At 47.0% G+C, this 20426-nt stretch overlaps 1 protein-coding gene across 1 annotated transcript in view; it reads right to left on the bottom strand.

Annotated features, from left to right (window-relative positions):
- Positions 1–9334, bottom strand: part of HIVEP3 (HIVEP zinc finger 3) — a gene marked incomplete at both ends in the record, with an annotated part of 55576 nt that extends 46242 nt beyond the window's left edge. The window contains 2 exons of the mRNA XM_079545966.1: positions 268–413; positions 4214–9334. Coding sequence (XP_079402092.1) covers positions 268–413; positions 4214–9334 — 5267 coding nt within the window. The remainder of the gene's footprint in view (positions 1–267; positions 414–4213) is intronic.
- Between the last annotated feature and the right edge of the window lie 11092 nt (positions 9335–20426).

Raw genomic sequence — 20426 nt, 5'->3', positions numbered from 1 at the left:
CATTTGTGCTCTTCAGCTGTCTTCACTCAACCACCTGCTCACAGATGAGATCAAGGGGGCTCTTAATTGAAGACAACTCAAAAAGGACATGAATGCAGTCCGAAGTATCTGCTGATCTCGAGGCCTGGGTTTGCAAGGTGGCTGCTGAAGGAAATCTGGAATCCAGCTATACCTGGCCTCCACACAGCACCTCCACTGACTTGCCATCACTATAACCAACAACTCCTATACAAACAGTAAAAAAAGAGAAATAAAATTGACACTTACCCTCCTTCAAAGATCTTGATCCTGACTGGCTCCCCTCTTTTGGTTACAACAGCCTCTTCTTCTGGTTTTCCTCTTTTATCCTCTTCCTTCTCAGCTCTAGTTATATCTTTTCGACCTTCATTAGAAAGGAGCGAAGGCAAATGAACCTATCTCCCCAAAAGAGCAAAACAATCATTGATTACATACAACATCACTCTACAGACTCCACAGACCAAACACTGCAGGTTGAAACAGCAGCCCATCACACAGGCTGCTCGTGACAGGACAACATCTCAAGAAACACGGTTTCTGCTTCTGGATTTTGAGCCCTGCAGGTTGGGCTATGTTTACAATGGACTCTTGGAAGTACTGTTTAGATGCATGGTGGCTCAGGGCTATCCAGGGAGGTGCTGGGGTGAATCTGAGCATCTGGCACGGCCATGGGTCTCTGTCCCCAAATCCACTGCTCTGTCCTTGGATCATCCTCTCCCTTAATATGAATAAAGATCTTGAGAGCAGACCTCACTAGAATTCATATATTTAACCTCAACCCCTGGATTTCCCCCTCGCGCACACACACTCACACAGTTTTGGATTTGGGCCATCTAAGCTGGATGTAAATCACTCGACAGTCAGAGCTTGTGGGTGATTTCCTCTCACTAAACTGCTGCCGAGGGCGCCGTGCACAGAAAGCCACAAAACCAATGGGAGAAAACAACCCTCGACCTCCCCACATGTTCCCAGGGTGAGTTTGCCTTTCTCACTGCTACCCCTGGCCACCCTTTGTTCATAGCCAGGTCTGAGCCATGTGCTGACATCTCATCTTGCACGTGTCATGTTATCTGTTAAGGTAAATGGACTGAAATGTCAGAGCTGCCTCCCTGCCTCTGCCCAACGCAAGTGGAGCTCTCACACCTGGAATGGAATCTTGGGAAGTTTCCCTGTTAAAACCTAACATTACACATAATGGGTCTCCAAAGCTTTGAATAATGGGTCTCCAAAGCTTTGCGAGAGGGAAGTGGGCTGCCTTTTACCCAGGTTACATTTTACATAAATGCAAAAACATCTTTGAAGTACAATTGAATCACCCACATTCTCACTTCATTTTTTATTTCTTGAAGAAGAGAGAGGGTTTGAAAGACATAGGGTCAGGAGAGGAATTCCTGCCTGTAGAAGTTTAAATCTGAGTTGGTCACCTTTGATTCTATGGCCACTGGAGACAGTGGCAGCTCTCGGGGCGATTAAGCACTTATCTCAAGGGAACAGAGCACTCACCAGGTGCCTCTTTGTCTCCCCTGGTTAGAGAGAAGCCACAGAGCTCAAAAAGAGACCTGAAAAGTTCCGTGGGACCTGGGGCTGCTCTTTGCCCTGGGCCAGCTCACACAGATGATCCCAACTCCACACCATCAGCCCCATGGATGCTTCCAAGATGCCTCCTCCAACCTCCCCTGATGTTCCTGGGCACCACGTGGGTTATCCACCCAGGCCAGAACGGGGCCAGGCACCATTAGAACAATTTAACAGCACAGGTGGATCTCTATGATCGAATGGGCATGTGCTCTGTGCTCGGAGCCAATCAGTGGCACCTCTGAAAACTTAACATGGAGCACTATGACTTCACCTCCTGATGGGAGCTACATGTCCACAACAACGCTAGTGAAAGCCTTCCCAGTTCAGTTCCTTGAGGAATACAAAACAATTGACTTTCTAGATGTAGCATGAGGTTTATTTATTGCAACTTTTGAAAGCACAAAACATAGACAGATGAAAGGCACCGTGGAGAGCCAAAATCATACAGTCACTACTACCCCCTGTTACAATCTCGTTTAATTTACAAACTGTGCAAGCACGATACAGTGTAATTAACCATCCCTACATGCACACTGCAGCCTACAGTCACTTCAGAATTGATCTGCTCAGTAAATCCCACTGGCAATTTAGAAATCAAGCCAAGTACGTAGACAGTATACACAGTACTACTGCTCGCTGGTAGCTTGCTGCATGCATAATTGTACAAAATATTAGAGCTTTTTTACATTTTCTGCTGTGTTGACTGACAGCTTATAGTTCCATAAGGAAGAAAAGACTTAAGGAAAGTAGCTGGAGTTAACTGAAGGTTGAACTCTCAACCTGTGATTGATGCCACTGCTACGCAGCTCCGGGAAATCGCGTCTTCCTGAGTAACCAGCAGCTTCTTAATCTGTGCCAGTCATAAGCATCGCAGAGACTAAACTGGGGATTTCACTCCCACTGATCATCTAATTAAAAACGTTTCTTGACTTGGCATGAGGTCAATTTATCCCCATTGAAATTAATGTAATTCCTGCAAAACCCACTCCTTCCAGCAGCAGGTATTAATGTTAAAGTTAGGCTACGTCGTTTTCTAGGTGGATTTTGCAGGACAAGCCCTTGCTTTTGCAAACTGCACTGTGAGAACTGCAACTTTTGTAGGGTTTTGTCTAAAAGGTTTGTCAGCCTTGGAGTAAATGCATGCAGTGAAATAGGTGTTCTGATGGGTAGGGGCTGAGCCGCTCCCGTGTAGAGCTGAACTTTTAACTTTGGGATATGAGGGTCTGTTCGTATTTCTGAAACACAAGGCTTTGTGTTCATTTTAGCACCACGCCAAAGAGCAAAGTTCAAAGGAGCACAGGCACTTCTATTAGGGAATGAAGTCAAGGATGGCACAACACCCCTCCAGATAAAATCCACCAAAAAAAGAGTGCATAAATATCAAGCATTAGTGCGGTTATTGCGCTGCACAGGTAATTATCTGCCCCCAGGCTCCAAGAAAATCTGCCTTTTGGATTTCTGCAGAATGATGGAAATGCTGAATAGAAATAAAGATTTATTGGATCACAGCGACTCTACTGTGCATTTTAAGACATATTTATAAGCAGCAGCTGCAGCAGCGATTACGATAAATTTAATATTCAGAGTTCATTTCATGATTCAGAAATAAAATGAATAATCCATCAATATAAATTGACTTGAGATGAATATCAAATTGCAAAGTCTTTCGAGCAATTCTGTTTGCTAATCTACATGAACATGACCTGGATTAAAGGGATCTGTATGGTTCAGCATTAACTGAGAGAGAAAAAAAATCTGGCCTCAATGCGAGATACAGAAGTCCATGCAGCAGAAGCATCTTAAAGACTTCTGCACCCATGTGGCCGATGGCTTTGGCGAGCTCTGCCTGCACAAAGCCACTGACCTTCCTCCTCTTAATTCCAAAGACGATGTATAAAATATCCTTAGGTATCCAGAAAAGCTGGCAGACAGCTAAGGACGTTAACTAAATGGGCTAAAAGACATGGGTGTTTTCACAAGGCTCCATGTCTAACCTACTGAGGCACTTTTATAAATGTCACTGCATGCCTATACACTTCTTTGGGAGCCTAAATACACTTTGCAAATCTCCCTTTAATATTTTTAAATACTTTTAAGCATGCCTCTCCATGTTCATTAACGTGAGATCAGTAGATGCACAACCAGACAGAATCCCATTTCCCCAAGGTAATCCTTTTTCATTTATAACATGCAAAATGTAGGGAATTATAACAGCGTTCATAAAAAAAAAAAAAAAAGAAAAAAAAAAAGTTGTAAAGCTATTTGAAATATCGAGACAGAAAATGCAAATCAAGTCTAATCCTTTGTGCTCGAGCAGTGGCGGTTCGTGGTGCGGTGGTGATTCCTACATGCTCTTTTGATTACAAGGCAAGTAGAAACTGGAGGACAGAAATACGGCACATTGCTTTGGAGCAGGCTTGCCTTTTATTTATTATCATTTTTGGGGGGATTCTAGTGGGTGTTAGCTTCTTCACTCTGTAAGTTTCACTGAGAACTTACCGAACTGAGAAAAGGATGAACAAATTCCTATTAAACTAACAGTAGCAATTCCCCATCCCTCATCCCCCTCTTCCCATGTATCCAAATAGATGAGGAGAAATATATAGGATTGCATTACCTCTGTCATTTTGGGCTTCCTGGAGCTGGACGGGACAAGCCTGCCTGCCTCTGGCCGAGGAGCAGTAGCCATGGTGTAGGTTTCCCTGCTCACCTTCTGCTTGGACCTCAGGAGGGACAGGGCAGCTTTAGTGGATATACCCGGAAGGTTGGGGTTATACAAGCTAATACACCAGCTGGCATACACTGAAGACCGCCGGTCGACTTGCTGGATGTGATTTGGCTTTATGTAGTTTAAATAGCACCAACTGACATTAGTGGTTGTGTGGAGACTGGGGAACTGAAGTACCTTCTTCATATCCGTACCTTCTCGAGACTTCATTGCACTTGAAGGGACCTCAGACAGAGGTGCAGGGCTTGGAGGGCTTGGTGGAGGCTGCTCCACCGGCTCTTTGGAGTCTTCTTTCTTCACACTTTGTAAAGGTGCCTTGACAAGGGGCTGCTTGCCAGCTGGCTGCTGATACTCCTCCAGCGCCTCAAAGCTTGGAGAACTGGACCGGGACACGGCTTGCTGCAAAGTACTCGGGGTTTCCTTTAGCTCCGACTGCTCTAAGGACAAACTAGGTGGTGTTTCAACCTCAACCCTGCCTTGGCTTTTGGTAAGAAAGTGAGCTTTATCCTGCTTTTTCCCTTCCTCTATTGCACTGGGTGGCTTCACCACTTCTAACTTCCCCTCTGCTTCTGACACCTCCTCTTCTTTCACTCTTTTCTGCTGCTGCGTTTCCATCGTCAGCTCCAAACTGCCCGCTGGAGAGAGCATCCTCTTGCTTCCACCAACGGTGGATGGGCCTCCCTCCAGCCCAAGGACGCTGTCTGCTGGGGAGGTGAGCGGGATGCAGCCCTTTCGCTCCGGTAGGGGTAAGGGCACCCTCAGATACGGGCTCTGGAAAATCCTTTGCTCCTCTGTGATCATCTGTGCAAGATCAAACCCAAGGCCGTGCACATCAGCACTGCAGACTAGGGTGCCCTTGGGTTGGCAATCATCGAATTTGGGGAGAACGATAGAAGAGGAACTGCACTGGGATTGAGTGACCAGGATCTGGGAAAGCGTGGTGTACATGGCGCTCCCGTAGGACGGCATGTTGGTCTGAATGCGGACGGGGACCACGAGGGACACCACAGGGTCGGACCGCGTGGGAACGACGAGCTGAGCTGTGGACACGGGCACCGAAGGACTTGTCGTGCGGGTCAGGGGGTACAACCGAGTGTCCGAGCTGTATTCTGTGCACGGGGAAAGGCTGGAGGTCCCTGCTGCTGGGAATAAACTGGATTTGAGCTGTGGTAAATGTCCCTCAGCTTCGGGCAGCTGGAGAGCAAACTGAGACTGAATAGGCAGGAAAAAGGCAGAGGAAATTGGTGACGAGCTGGGGTAGTGCACCGGCAGGAAGGAGGGGTGCTGCCTGAAGGGCACCTCGGTGGGGTGCGGTATCAGCGGCGGAGCAAGGTGCAGCGGGCCCGGGTGCAGCAGCGTCTGCTGGAGGGGCAGCGGAGGGGTCTGGAAGATGGAAGGGGGAAGCTGGGGCACGGTGAGCTGCGCAGAGAGCAGGTCGGACATGGTGTGTGCAGCAAAGAGCTCTGCAGGCTGCCCCGGCTGGGGAAGGAGGGGCTGGTAGGGGAAGATGGAAACCTGTGGGGAGAGGTACTGCTTTTCGTGCAGCGTTAGCTGGGGGATGGGATGGAAGACCTGTAGGGCTTCTGTGTAGGGCTGGGTATATGCAGGCTGGGGGCTGTCTTTTGGCTGGCTCTTATCGCTTGGGTAGGTACCGTGAGAGGGCAAAGGGGATGAAGATGGCGGCTGATGGGGCAAACTTGCCGAGGGAGATTTGCTCGAGGAAGGAATTGGGTCTTCTGCCTCTGGTCGGCCTGCTGGGGCTGGAGCTGGGTCTGGCTCATGCTCCGGATGCCTGGTGAGGGATGCCTGCCTCACAAGAAAGCATTTCCTCCTCTCCTGGGGAGCCGAGGAGGTGGAGGGGCCAGGAGTGGAGGCAGGTGTGGAGGACAAGCTCCCGTAGTCAAAGGACTTGCTGCGGGTCTCTGACATCTGGGAAACATGGGACACATTGGGTGTCTGCTCAGAGGCAGATCTCCGCATCTCCCTGGAATGGTGGTGGTGGTGGCTTGGGACCATCAACATGTGGGAGCCAACACCTGGAGGCTTGGAGTGGGATTCAGGAGGCTGGCTGCTGGGCTCCGTCTTACTGTGATCTTCTCGATCGAATGACACAGAATGGCTGGAGCCATGGGATACGCTGCTCTCCTGGCTCGGGCTTCTGGTGAGAGAGACCGACTCGAAGCTGGACTCTCCAGAGGACTGAGCCATTTCTGCCAGTCGCAGCCTCTTCTTTTTTGGTGGGAGTTTCTCTGCAGGAAGCTGAGAAAGCGTTTGGCTTCTCTGTGGCCATTGAAATTCCTCCGTTTTTTCTGGCTCTTTTGGAGGAGGTTCTGGCTCCGTTTCTGGTCTGTCAGGCTCCTCCGTCACCAGAATCTCTGGGACCTGGATGTTGGGCTGTCGCACCAGCTTGGGCTGCAGGGAGTGATGTGGTCGGCTGTGCTGCGCAGTTGGCTGAGATGGGAACTGTGGTGTGGGCTTCTCTTCGCCCTCCAAGCCGCTCACCTGCTCAATGGAGTCGGACTTCTCAAAGGAGCTCGTGTGCTGGATGACAGAGATCTCCTTTGAGGTTGTCCTTCTCTCTTTGCCTTCCGTGCTTGAAACCAGTTTGGTGTTCCTGGAATGGAAGCTGGCACTGACATCAGAAGGTGTGGATTTCCCCGGGTCTGCTGGTGACTTCATGGATTCACGGGTTAGGTTTAAAGCGACGTCAGATGATGCCGGGTTTGCAAACTGAGCCCCTGGCCCAGTGCTGGAGGAGGAAGTATCCGACAGCTCAAAAGCTGGAGGGTCCTCATCATCACCTAGGCTCTTCTCTTTTCGCCGTTTTCGGAGCGGGGTAAGCTCCAAAGTGCTCCCTAGCTTGTAATGCATCACCTGGGGCCATGTGTCAGGATCCATGACATTTTTCTCAGTCTCTGAAGAGGTATGGGAAATGGAAGAACGTGGCTTTGAGAGCTGCAGTTCTGAACAGTAGTATTTCTTATGGGCTTCATAATTATCCCTTTTCTTATACCGAGCACCACATACGTTACATTCATACATGAACCCTTTAACTTTCGTCCCCTTCCGTGATTTTTTGGTAAGATCGCTTTCCTTGGTTTCAGGCTCCTCGGGAGGTTTGGAAACAGCTTCTTTGCTCGCAGAGCTAACCTCCTCTGTGACATATTCTACTCCCAAAGGTAGCTCTATAGCTGGTTGTCGTTTTAGCATTCGAGGATGGGAAGAAAATGCTTGACTGCGGCTTAAGACTTCGGGCTCCATGATGTGATCATCAAATGAATAGCTACCTCTGAAGGTGTGTGGGGAGCTTATAGTGCATGCAGCAGAAGGCATTGAGTGGCTTCTTAGGAGAGGCACTGTCTCTGTGGCACTGTGGGATTGCTGAAGTGACAACAATGATTGTTCGGGCTTCATTTTTTCACTATGGGATGTCAATGCTTTTGAGGCATCCAACTGGCTACCGGAACCGGACTTGATATCAAACTGAAATGGTTCCCTATAAGCAGCAGACTTTGGAGATTCAATGCTGCTACGTCTAGATAAAGAGCTTCTTCTAGGCTTAACACTATCTATTTCACTGGTATCTACAACAGCTTCATTAATTGTAATTAGCTTAGTGATGTGTTCAATAACCTGTGTTCTAGGCACAGATAATGGTACCATACTGGGTTTCTCTTCGGTGGAGAGATGCGGAAACCCCTGTGTTGTGTTTGTAGACAACATTGCAGTCCTTTGCCCAATTCTACCACATTTCCCAAAAATAATTTCTGCATAAGATTTTGCATTAGTATTTGGGGGGCTGATCTGCTGCTCTGCACTTTCTGACCTGGAGAAGTAGCCCGACTCAGTACTTCCTTTACTCCCCGGGCTCAGGAAAGCTTGTTCATCTATGACCTTCTTCCGTTCGCTCAAGCGGAGTGCAAGCTTCTGCTTTATCGTGTGGGTATCTTCTGATTTATGGCTCAGAGCTTGGTCAGATGGCGGCTCTGCAAACTGGCTGCTGTCCTCGAGCGACTGAGACATACTGGAATGGGACAGGGAGCAGCGGTCGTGGCTGGAGCCTTGGCTCCCGGCGCTCAGCAGGCTGCTGGACAGCAGGGTGTGCTTCTGCCTGGGGGAGAGCTCTGCAGGGTGACCCGACATCGCTCCCGTCTCCTCCTCCGAATCTGTGCTTTCCCCTTCTGTTGGCTCCTCAAAGTCCTCCCCACCAATCCTCTCCATTTCCAAGCTCGACGGATACATCTCTGCTCCTATCCCTGAGGCCAGCCCAGCTTTTATTCGATGAGCATGAGATTTCCTATGTTTATACAAATTGCTCTTAGTCTTAAAAGAAAAGCCACATGGAATGCAAGGGTACGGCCTCTCACCTGTGTGTGACCTGATATGTTTTTGGAGCACACTTGGCTTCGCACAAGGCCTGCTGCAGTACTGACAAATGTATTTGCCTGGCTTCTGAGGTTTCTTTTCCTTCTTGTGCACTTCCTCAGCTTGTTTTAAGGGAACCTGTGAAGGGCGAGGGATGTAGACCTTTTGAACGGACGGCATGTCCTCTCCAGGAATGATCGGTGAATGGGAAGGCAAGAGCTGGCCGTGGTGTGCGTGAAGCCCGGGTGATGGAAAGGAGCCAGAGGGACCTGGTCTTACGGGATCAACTAGCTGCCATGTAGGCCCTTCAAGGACATGCTCGGGTTTCCCAGGAGACATGAATGCTGGTGACAATGCGTGCTGCTGAAGCTGCGAGACGTGGGGAGGGTGTTCGAAAGAGGAAGGCTTCGGTTGCTTCTGATGTCCAGTCTTCTCCTGAGATTCCTCTCTTGGAATCGGCAAAGAGCCAGAAAAGTGCTGCTGCGATATGAGATCTCGGAGAGGGGTTCCTTGCGAAGAAGAGGAGCTGCCCTGATACGTAGCTGCAGATGAAATACTGGCTTGGAAAGCCTCTCCTTTGGGAAGCCTCTTTCTTGGACTTTCCTCAGCCTTTTTTGTGCTCTTCTGGCTTTGTTCAGGATCCATGACCTTAAAAGGGTCTTTGAATGCTATTTCGGGAAGGTTTTGGCAGGCTTCATTTACGAATAATAAAGGTCTCTTCTGCAGATTCCCTGTTTTGCCTGCATTTGCTACGAAGCTGGAGTCGCCAGGAGATGGTTGTTGATTTAAGATTTTACTAAAGTGTCACTAGTTGCTATTTGACTCAAAAAAAAAAAATGTTTCAAGGTCAATAAAGTTCACATTGGTAACACATGACAAACTACTTCAAAGAGAGAAAACTTTCCAAAACTTTTAGTCCAAATATTTTCCTTGTGAACTTGGTTAAGGCTTTAAACCTTGCCATTTTATTTCAGTTGACAGTGGCAAGCCTTCAAAGTCAAGATGCAACCCACAATGTGTCTCTTGTTTGTTATGCAAACCTTTGAAAACTTGAGACTTTAGTGCTCATCTCATAATGATCTTTTTTTCCTGTGCAAGGAAAATAACGCTGAACGGTGTACGTCCCCCTGTGTCTTCCTTCTGTTCCACTTCTGAGTTCAAAAGCCTTGGAAAAGCATTTCCAACTTTTCTGCAATTACGTCCAAGAGAAAAACAAACAGAAAATAATTACTTCAGCATTTGTATTTAAGTAATTAAACAGTGCTACTTTTACAGAGAACAACCGTAAATATTTCGCAAGAAGAAATTCGGAATAACTGATTGGATGTCCACAATTTATGAGACATCACTTGTAATGATAACCTAAACATAAATCGTACTAAGTCAAACCTCAGGGACTTAAGCTCAGTGTAATGTACACATAAGCTGGCACTGCAGCTGTAACCAAATACAGTAACTTGAAACACACTCAGATCTGAAAAATGTATTTAAAATGGCTTCGAACGTGGATTCCTCCTAATCTCCTGCAAACATTTATAGTTTTACAGTTTTCTGTAATTGCACTTCCCTTCCAAACAGATACAACAGTAAAACTGACTGTATACAAAGCACTGCCTAATGCAGCACATACATTCACTGACGAATAAAAAGCAAATCCTTCTGCATGAAATCCGCCCCTAAGCTTGCAGTAATCTTCTGTGTCACTTACAACAATAGCAGGCAAAGAGAAAGGACGTGCACTCTTCTACTGAAATTTTGTTGCTTTAATTTCCTGCCTTTTACTGCCAAGCAATGATGTAAGTCCAGCTCTATATTATGCGCATATTTCGTACGGGCAGGATGTTGAAATTTCTGGTCTACAAACGTGAATCCTCCTTACAGTGGGAAGCTCTACAAAACCTACCACGCTTCTCATCAAATACAGCTACTAATGAGGCACTTGGAGAGGAAATACTCTGCACTGAAAGAAGACAGCATCACCAAGAGATGGAATAGAAAGTGGGAGGAGTGTTCCCAAGGATGGGACTTTTTAAGTGAAGCAAACTGATATGTATGATTTACAATGAGATAGAAAGGAAAGTATCTTTTTTATCAAAGTATTCTCTGCTTTGCTACAACAGAATGGCATTAGTTTAATGGGAACTTGCCCAAAGCCCTGCTGCTTTCCTACTGCTCCATACAGGGGGAGAATGCAGGGACGGGGCTGAAGAGTAAACCACATAAAACAGGGAGGCACAGGGGACTGCACTCCATGTGCCTGAGAATTTAGCTGCCCAACAGCCCAGCCTTATCCAGAGCAGCAGCAACAAAGAGCCAGCAGAAGAAGTCCATTGTGTTCTATGCAAAATCCTCTATTCATCTGGTCCTACAACCCTGTGGATGCTCTGCATTCCATGAGAAAGAACAGATGTGGGGTGTAAGGTAATTTAATTCAGCTGCGTCTAAAAATATGGTAACATCCCCTATTGGAGGTGTTCAAGGCCAGGATGGATGGGGCCTTGGGCAGCCTGGTCTGGTATTAAATGTGGAGGTTGGTGGGTCTGCCTGTGGCAGGGGGTTGTAGCTTCGTGATCCCTGAGGTTCCTTCCAACCCAGGCCATTCTGTGATCCAACCAACCAGATTTTACAGGAGTGGTTAAAAATTGCCCATTCTTTGGATGCGATTGATCCATCTAACCTGAGGTGGGTTCAAGCCATAAAATTCCCCTGTTCTCTCTTACCATCACTGGGAGGGGCAGGTGCCAATGAGGGACCCAACGGGGACAATGCATCCCACTGTGACACTGACTGTCCTGATTTGTTATCTCTCATTAAACAGGAGCAGTGGCTTACTCATTCTGCTCTGATGTCCGCATCTGAGATACATGCACAGAAAACTCACTCCTATCTTAATGCTTTACTTTCCTTTTTCTGATCTCCTCCAGCAAGGACTTTACTTCTTCCCAGCCTTGCACTTGCCCTGACTCGCTAGGGAAGGTGCCTCATGTTTATGTGCTCATTACTACAAGGCGTAATTAATTACATTTTGAAATCCCTTTCTGAGAGCGCTGGCTCCTCCGTGCTGACCAAGTGTGGTCTGGGCTACACTTAGAGTGCTGTATTTACAGCACAGGACTTACTCAAGATCAAAGGCATCTGGGAAGCTGATTTATCACATCCATTTTTGCCCAAGATTGTGTTCTTTGCCCCACTCGTGACGCACGGAGCACATTAACGTGGTAGCAGAGGATTTAAGATGAGACTTTTTCAGCAAGCACAAAGTGAATGCTGCCTCCCACAAGCTCGCACACTCACATTTAAGAATTGTCAACAAAAGAAAGCCTGAAAAACATGTTAATACTGTTTTCTCCCCTAGACTCTATATCCACTCCTAAGTGCAAAACAATTGGGCCTGTGAGGAAGCTTTCTGAGATGATTCAATATCATCCCAACTGTTCAGGCTGTCTTCTGATGAACACATGGGCTGCAGCTGATTTAGTCAGGAACTCTGCACAAAAGTTAGCATTTAAAGGACTGGTCAACGAACGAGCACACCTGCTGCCTACAGCAGTGAGTACAACCATTCTGGGGCAATTCAGGCTACTTTCTACATATTTTTTCCATTATTGGAAATGGCCCTTGGAATGGCAATGGCAAAAGATAATTCTCCTGGCTGGATACCATTTCACTGGATTGATACCTCTCCAAGGAAAATTCAACAGTGCGGAATAGAGCAGCAGAAAAACATGAAGTCCACTGAAGCTAAAAACTGTGGGAGTGTTTCGCTTCTATGAGCTTGGTGACGTGGGACAAGGGAATGAAAGCATCCAAAGGGCTGAGCGTGGATGCCCAACCCTGCTGTGCCCGGCTGGATAAAACCTGAGATAGCTAAGGAGGAGCACTACGCAGACAAAAACGCCTGTCTCATTTTCCTTCATTTTCTTCAGTTTCTCTTTTCTTTCTCTCAGCCAAAATCTGCCTTCAGAAACTCCAGCCTCTTTATTTTCATAGACACATAGAATCACCAAGGTTGGAAAAGACCTCCAAGAGCATCTAATCCAACCATCCACCTACCACCAATATTTCCCTACTAAACCGTGTCCCTTATCATCATGCTTTCCCCATTCTCCCATTTTTTTTCTCAGAAAAGGCACAGCTTTTGCTTTTACTTTCATCTCTGCCTCCACATGACCTGAGAAGTCTCTTTTCTCTGTCGTGTGCTATGCCTCTACTCTTTCTGCTTATCAGTCAGTTGGCTTTCATTTAGCTTGTGCTCTACACTGCCTTCTCTGTAGATCAGCACAGCGAGGCAATGCATAGCACTGGCACAATGTCAGCAAATCCTTAAGGAAAAAGTCACGGATTTTATGGGACGCGGTTTCCAGCTGCTAACATTGCATGTCTGGGGCTAAATCCAAAGTACAGGCATTAAAATGGAGGATTCCAGCTATCATTTCTCTTCAAACATCATTTCTCAGGGTTTTACTTGAAGTGCAATGGAGTGAACATGAACAGAAATGCCTGTTTCGTTTGTAAGACAGAAACAAACTCTTCCAACTTGATGAATGAAATAAATGAGAAAACTGAATGGACCAGAGTTTCACCCTAGCACCTGAGATAAAATGCTTAGGAATGCTATTTTAAACAATCGTGTTGGTATTTTGAATTATTTTATTATGGCTGCAATGGATTTCTGTGAAGATGCACAGGAACACAGACTCTCCAAATCCTGAACCTCACCTCAGCCCTCCTAAAGGACGTGAGGAAGAGCCAACCAGCCAGTGCCAAGCGTTGACCCCATATGTGGGACCATCACTGTTCATATTCCCTGGAAGAAGCTCTCTGCCATTGGATTTGGGATGGAAGCTCCCAGAAGTTGGCAGACAAGTGACACCCGTGCCCCAGGTGGGAACGTCACTGAGAAGACATTTGAAGGAATCCTTCATCTACCCTGCGGTTGGCCTCCAGGACCCAATCCTTCTAAGTAAGATGAGAAAACTGCGGTGCTTGGCTTTCTGCTGCTTGCCTGTTGCTTCCAGCAAGCGAAAACGTCTCATTACAGTGGTTCCTTAAAAACCCTCCTGGTGGCAAAACTCTGCTGTTTGCAATACCGCAGCAGATGGAAGGGTTTTCTTTGCTGTTTGGACCTGTGTAAGACAGATTGAGATCCAGCCGGCTTAGCAGGAAGCTATTCCAACAGAAACCCTGCCTTTCCGTACCATTCCAACCACAACAAACAGCATTTTCTTCCACACACTGAATTTTAGACTGTTTTTAAGAAGGTGAGAGCAGCTAGTGTGCTACTGGAAAATCTGCCTGGTCACTCTCAGTGATAACTTTTAAACCATCTGGCCCACTTCCATCAAATTTAAAGTCTATCATAGCTGACATATGTTAAATGTATTTGGATTCTTCCAAGTTTTGTGAAAATGAATGAACTAAGCAAAACACAAGCTCCTATTTCTGCTCTGCAGAAAGGTGCGGCTCCCTTCTTACTTACATTTAGCATTTTCCCATTTTTAAACTACAGATTCATCAATGTGGAGAGACAAAGCTGAGAGAAACCAGATCCATTTTGTCAGTAGCTCATGGTGTTCCCAGGTTCTTACAAAGCTCTGCAAGGCAATGTCTTATCAAATCAGATAGGGCTACGGGCAAAGCACAGAGCATTCTGCTGCCTGGAGATCACGATTGTCACCATGAGATCCCAGCTGCAGATTTGAATGACAGCACAGATGCTCCCTTGGACTTTCAAAGTGATTTATGGCCAAAAGAGGTTCACAGTGTAGATAATGGGCAGCACTGGTAGATCATTACCTCTTGTATATATGCTCAATAATATGAAATGCTGATGCAGCATTGGCAGGACTTGCCAGGCAAAAAAACTGCTGTTTAGCAAAAAAAAAGCAAAGTAAGGCAGACAAAGAATGAACAACTGTTTCCAGGCTGAGCCCAATGCGAAGGGCAATGCACACATCCAGAGCAACTCACTAGGAAAAAGCAGAGGTTACTTACAGTGGACTTGACAGCCTGTAATTTTGATGGTGTCTCTCTCTCGTCTGCCCAAGATTTAATTTAGTCTGTAAAAGAAAGAGCACGTTGGAATCATAGTGCTTGGATATTAAAATGCCATCTCAGCAGTGAGTACACAGGGTTACATCAGGTGCCCTGATGGAGAGAATTGCTTGGTAACCAGAACAGTACACAAACGGAGTCCCAACAGCTGGAGAAGCCCTTGGTGATTGCTCTCACCTCCTGCAGCAACTTCACCCTGACGGTGATGCTGACACTGCTGGAACACACTGCTATGGGTTCTCCTACTCTGTGGACACCACACATTGGCAAGAACACATTTAGGTCGCCTTCACTTCATTCAACCAATTCAGTTCCTCCATACTTACCTTCCACTGAGCTTTTAATATGAATGCATTGATCTGCACAGGGACAGGCTTAGGCAAAGCAAGATCCCAAGTGAAGATGCACTCTGAAAAACAACGCCGACCACAGAATCATAGTATCATAGAATTGCTCAGGTTGGAAAGGACCTTAAAAATCATCAAGTCCAACTACAACCCAACCACACTATCCTAATTCAAACAACTCTCCACTAAATCATCTTTGCATACATTACACGCAGAGAAAAAGAAGACTCCTTCACGGACATGAGCACTGTAATTCCATGGAAGAACATACAGTTCCTCCAAGGCATTGGCCCATCACCAAATCCCATGCTCAATGGCACTGTGCAACCACTCTGCAGCAGGAGGGCTCAGAGCCACAATAACAGCAAAGGATGAGCAGAGCTAACCAGAGCTCTTCCTTGCCTGTTTGGTCACAGCTCCTCTGAAACACAGAAGAACAGAAGACAGTAGCCACTTTTCCCAAAGTTTTAAATGGGCTTCACTCTTGCCACAACCCCCAACCTGCCTTCAGTTCCTGCCACGTTGACTTTTAATGGTGCTGTGTCCAGCTCTGGATTGTGACTTCCTTATCCCTCCGAGAGCCCTGTACCACGGAAATGCCCATGTTATTCAAAGCCCCACCATCCCGTTCTCTTCCTCCTCAAAAATGGCTCCAAAAGGGGCCGAGCAAATATGTAAATGAGAGTAAGTGTGGACAACTAAACACTTAGGCAAGCAGCCTCCTCTCACCTAAGGAGTGTCCTCAAGCACAGCCATGAGAGAAAGGTCACTTTTTCAGAGCTCAATTTTGCTTTCCTGTTTTGCCATCCCAAGTCCCAGAAGCTCAGGAAGGAGCAGTGGATGGATGGCATGGCTGTGTCTGAGCACAACCCTGTCTCCTCCCAAATCCCAGGTCCAAAGTGGAAACAAGTTTGGAGAAGTGTTGTAAGCTTCACTGAAGACCTGCAGCCACCACAAACCACGGTGCAATGAGCCCTCATTTTTCTGGGAGAGAGCTGAAATTTTTCCCCCTCTGGGGCTTTGCATCCTAAAACCCAACCAGGGCTCAGAGCACAATTCAAACCACTAATGGGGCATCAGTATCTGCACGGAACAGAAGAGAAGAGAGCAAAACCAGGGCCCTGCTTCCACCTTTGGAGTCATGCTTTATGACTGAAGAGCCACCAGATGGACAGACCCAATGCTGAGCTCCATGAGCAAAATCACACATATTTCTTGCTAATACCCAGGACTGACGAAGGGACTGCACCCAGCAATCAGTGACTTCCACAAGCCACAGTTTATCCAGATGTGAGTCCCAGTGACATGCTCAGTGACACGTATCACAGCAGACAAAGGAAACACTAACAGAAGAAAGGAGACATGCTCCCTAGATGCAATCAAAGCAGAGCAGATGCGTATAAGCACTGCTGCAGAAAGGCACGTCCAGCAGGGATTAATACAAACAGCTCTGTAAAAAGCCAATGTGCTCCTCAGGGACAGCACGAGGGTATCCCTAAGTGCACATCCCCCAGGTGGTGAGCTCCATCTCAGCCCCTTCTCCTCTCACCTCACCTACAGCTCGTTGCTGGATTTCCCACATTACCCTGACGCCGCTGCATGCAGCAGCAGCTTCACATTTACAGCTACAACCTCTAGGATGAACGCGCCTGCTTCTCAAACCAATTCCACATATACAACATCTGCTGAGCTGCTCTGGGCTCGCCAAGGGCAGACAGCAATCCAGGGCTCAACTCATGTGACTTGGGCTCAATTCCCACTTCAGTTACATGTTTCCTGTGTGAAACTGGGCAAGTCATACATCTACGACCCGCGTTAGTCCCCACTTCTAAAATGGGGATACTTCCCTATTCTGCAGATGTGATGTGAGTCATCCACGAGTGTCCGTGAGGCCCTCGGATACTACGGGAAGGGAGAGACCTGCAGAGATATAGTATCCTCATAACTAGAAACAGACGGGGAGACCTCCAGGAGACTTTCTCTGCTCATTAAAAACTCGAGGATTCAATGCTGCATTGGTTCACTTTTGTTTCTAACACACGTGGCTTCAGCAGTTCCTCTTCTCACCAATCTGGGCAGCCGTGGGCACCTGTACCAGCAGGAGAACAACTGTGTGCTTTGCCCCCAAGGCATGCACGAATGATGACTTCCACAGCTTAAAACAGTTTTTCTTTTTCCACGAAAGCATCCAAATTGAAGGAGAGTTAATTAATGCAGCTAGTGAGCACCACTACTGGAAAATGGGCAGCACGGAGAGAGGCTTTCTGCCCCACAAACCCAGGTAAGGAAAACACCATCTGAGAGCTCCATTCCTCCTGGTCCCACAGATGCAGAAGACAAGACAGGGTTGTGCTGCTCCAGAGCACACAGCTCTGCACACTGCTGACTGACCTCTGAGTAGAGCAGTGGGCAGCCCAAGGCTGCTCCACCTCACCACAAACACATGCTTGGGAGCAGGAGTCTGCAGTAATCTCAATTCCATCATTAAGGACAGCTGGGATTTGAAGTTGGGTTCCTGCAGACAGGAAGGTGATGCCAACACACCACTCTTATATCCCAGAAGAGGATTCTTTTTTGCATTCGTAATGTACCTAATCCTGTTTTCTCGCACATAAAACTCAAGAAAATGGAGTTCCTTCCCAATTTTTAAGATGACCCTTAAGAGCCACACAGCACTGGTGACTGTGAAGTGGGATTACGTGCATCATCACCACGTCCCTCCCGAGGGTTGTAACAATCTCTGCTTCTTTCACTTCTCACGCACTCACTGGTGCAAAGAAGCCATTAGTGAACTAATATTTTGAAACTACTGCTGTGTAATTCTTTCAAAATTCGTCCGAATTCGATGCTCCAGACCTGCCAAACCCTGAATGGGAAGCCAGCTATTGGTGAGAGGGCGGTTCTTTCCAAAGGTAATGTGACTTGCATGCAGCTAAAGCAGTAATTGCCTTTCCCCAATAATACGTTCCCCCTGCTGAGACTTAGGGTTAAACTCATGCATTGAGAAACCTTCCAAAACGTTTCTACATAGTTTCAAACCACAGGAGTGGGGGAAAAAAAAAAAAAAAGGAAAAAAAAGAAGAAAAAAAAAAAGGACAACTACAGTTCAGATGGAGTTTACGATTTCTGCTCAATCTCATAATTGCAGGGTGAATCAGTGGGGAATGAGGTCTGAGTCAATCCCGCAGCCCCTGGTCTCCTGGCCAGCAAGCTTTGTGGAGATCAGCTGAAAATGGTTTCCCTTGACCCTCCCCTGACTTATCGATGAACTGCCTCTCCTTCCTGCCATGGATGCACAGAGCCATGGCTCAGCAGTCTTGCTGCCCGCTCACTTCTCCTTTTGTGCTAAATTCAACCAACTGATGGATAACAGAAACGTAAAAGCAAAACCCAGGTACACTGTGTGTCCCACGTAATTTCAGCAGGTGAGAAGTGAAATGCTGCTTCAAAGCAAAGGTTGCCCTTCTGCAAAACTGCATGCAAAACCTGGACACCCCCATGGAGCAGTGTGCTCCCATGCCACTGGTCCTTGGGGTCAAAAGATTGATCCTGGCTTCATCTGTTTATGGGTATAATTGCAACCTCAGAGCTGCCTCAGTCAGATAGAGCCCAGGTCACAAAGCTGTTGCTTTGCATGCGTAGGAGACCGGGCTTATTTTGCTCATCACTGCACACATCTTGTAAAGTCCCATGCAAATGCAACCACCCCCCCCCCCCCCCCCAGAGCCTGGTGCTGCAGGCAGAGCACATTGTCTGCATCCTCAGTATGCAGCAGTGATTTTAGCAGTCAGTGCAAAAAAAAATGGACCTGTAGCAATGACCAAAATGAAAAGAAGCTCATGCTGATACTGTTCATTTCACCCTGAAGCGATGCATTGGGAGTCCCAGGTCCTGGCTCCTGGCTGCCCACCTGGGAGCACTGGATTTATCCCACCAGCAAGGAATTGCAGCTGTGTGTAATTATAAGATTAATTCCCATTGCAGAATATTCCTCAGTGTTCCACATGCACAGATTTTAGCCACTCAAGGCTTGGACCCCACGCCAGACTACATCACTCTTGTACGGTTCTGCTTCATAAGGGTCCAAGTCTGTTGCAAAGCTTGCAGATCTGCTCTTTTCAGACTGGAAAAGTAATAAACTGGACTGCAGGGGTGTCTGACCAAGCATGGGCCATGGCCCATCCTGCCCATGGGGAACTCATCCTGCAGCCAGGTGCAGGGTTTGCCCCAGAGATGTCCTTGCAGGACACAGATGGGGCAGTGATGTTGCCTCCAGGTTTGCAGGACTGAACAAAATCTAATGAGGAGTTTAAAGACAGCACAAACAATGCAAGGCAACTTCTAACATTCACATTTCATCTCTGCTCCTGGATAATTTTACTCCTCAAGCTATTCTGCAAACTGCTCTTTGTCTCATTAACAATAAAACAGAAGCAATCAAGCAAAACGCAATAAAGCCTCAGCAAAATCAAATTCAAGCAGCCTCCAAAATCACTGTATAACCTCACCAAAACGACAAAGCGATCTTTCAAGTTGACACTGCAAAACTCTTCCAGTTTGCTCTGAATACGCAAGCAAGGGGAAGAAATGCTACAAAAAACCTCTGCATGCAAACGCACCTCACCCTGCAAGTGGGAGCTGCATTGCTGCCTATCCCTGTGCAGAACTGCTCTGCTCCAAGGCCACGGCAAGGCCCCCTCTCTTTGCACAGAGCTGACTATGCAAAATGGAGATGCAAAGCATCCGCTCCGGAATGCATCTGCATCTCTCTGTGCACAGACCTCAAAGAGAGCAACAAGGCACAGCTCGAGCAAGTTGACAAAACTGCTGAGGTTTCTCTGATTTGGGTTCACTGCTCTTTCTGTGCTGCCACATACATGCACCCTTTTTAGTGCCCTTTTTGCCACTGACCTATTTATTACTTTTTTGTTTTTTTTCCCCACCAGTTCTATATGGTTACACACAGGAGTTTCAATTTCCTGCCCTTTGGAGGTCTGCAGAACTGAGTGCTCTTCTTCCAGCTGTGTGTCCATGGGACAGCAGAACCAATCCCTGCAGACCTTAGAATCATAGAATCGTCATAGAATTACAAAATCATAGAATCACAGAATCATAACTACGGGTGGAAAAGTCTTCTAAGATCATCAAGTCCAACCATCGACCCACTGATGCGCCATGCTAGATGCAAGGCTGTGATGTTCCTGCTTGGCTTCAGATAGCATGTACACATTGACTTTTTTTAATAGATATATTTTTTCCTTTTAATGGTTTCTCATTTACACTTAAAATCATTAAAAATCTCCGCGTTTTTGTCATTTCCTTTTCTGGGAAAACAA

This window comes from Tetrao urogallus (genome assembly GCF_951394365.1).
Source record: "Tetrao urogallus genome assembly, chromosome: 23".
Classification (NCBI taxonomy): Eukaryota; Metazoa; Chordata; class Aves; order Galliformes; family Phasianidae; genus Tetrao; species Tetrao urogallus.
The sequence above is the reverse complement of the archived record's forward strand: the minus strand, read 5'-3'. Positions and strand labels throughout refer to the sequence as shown.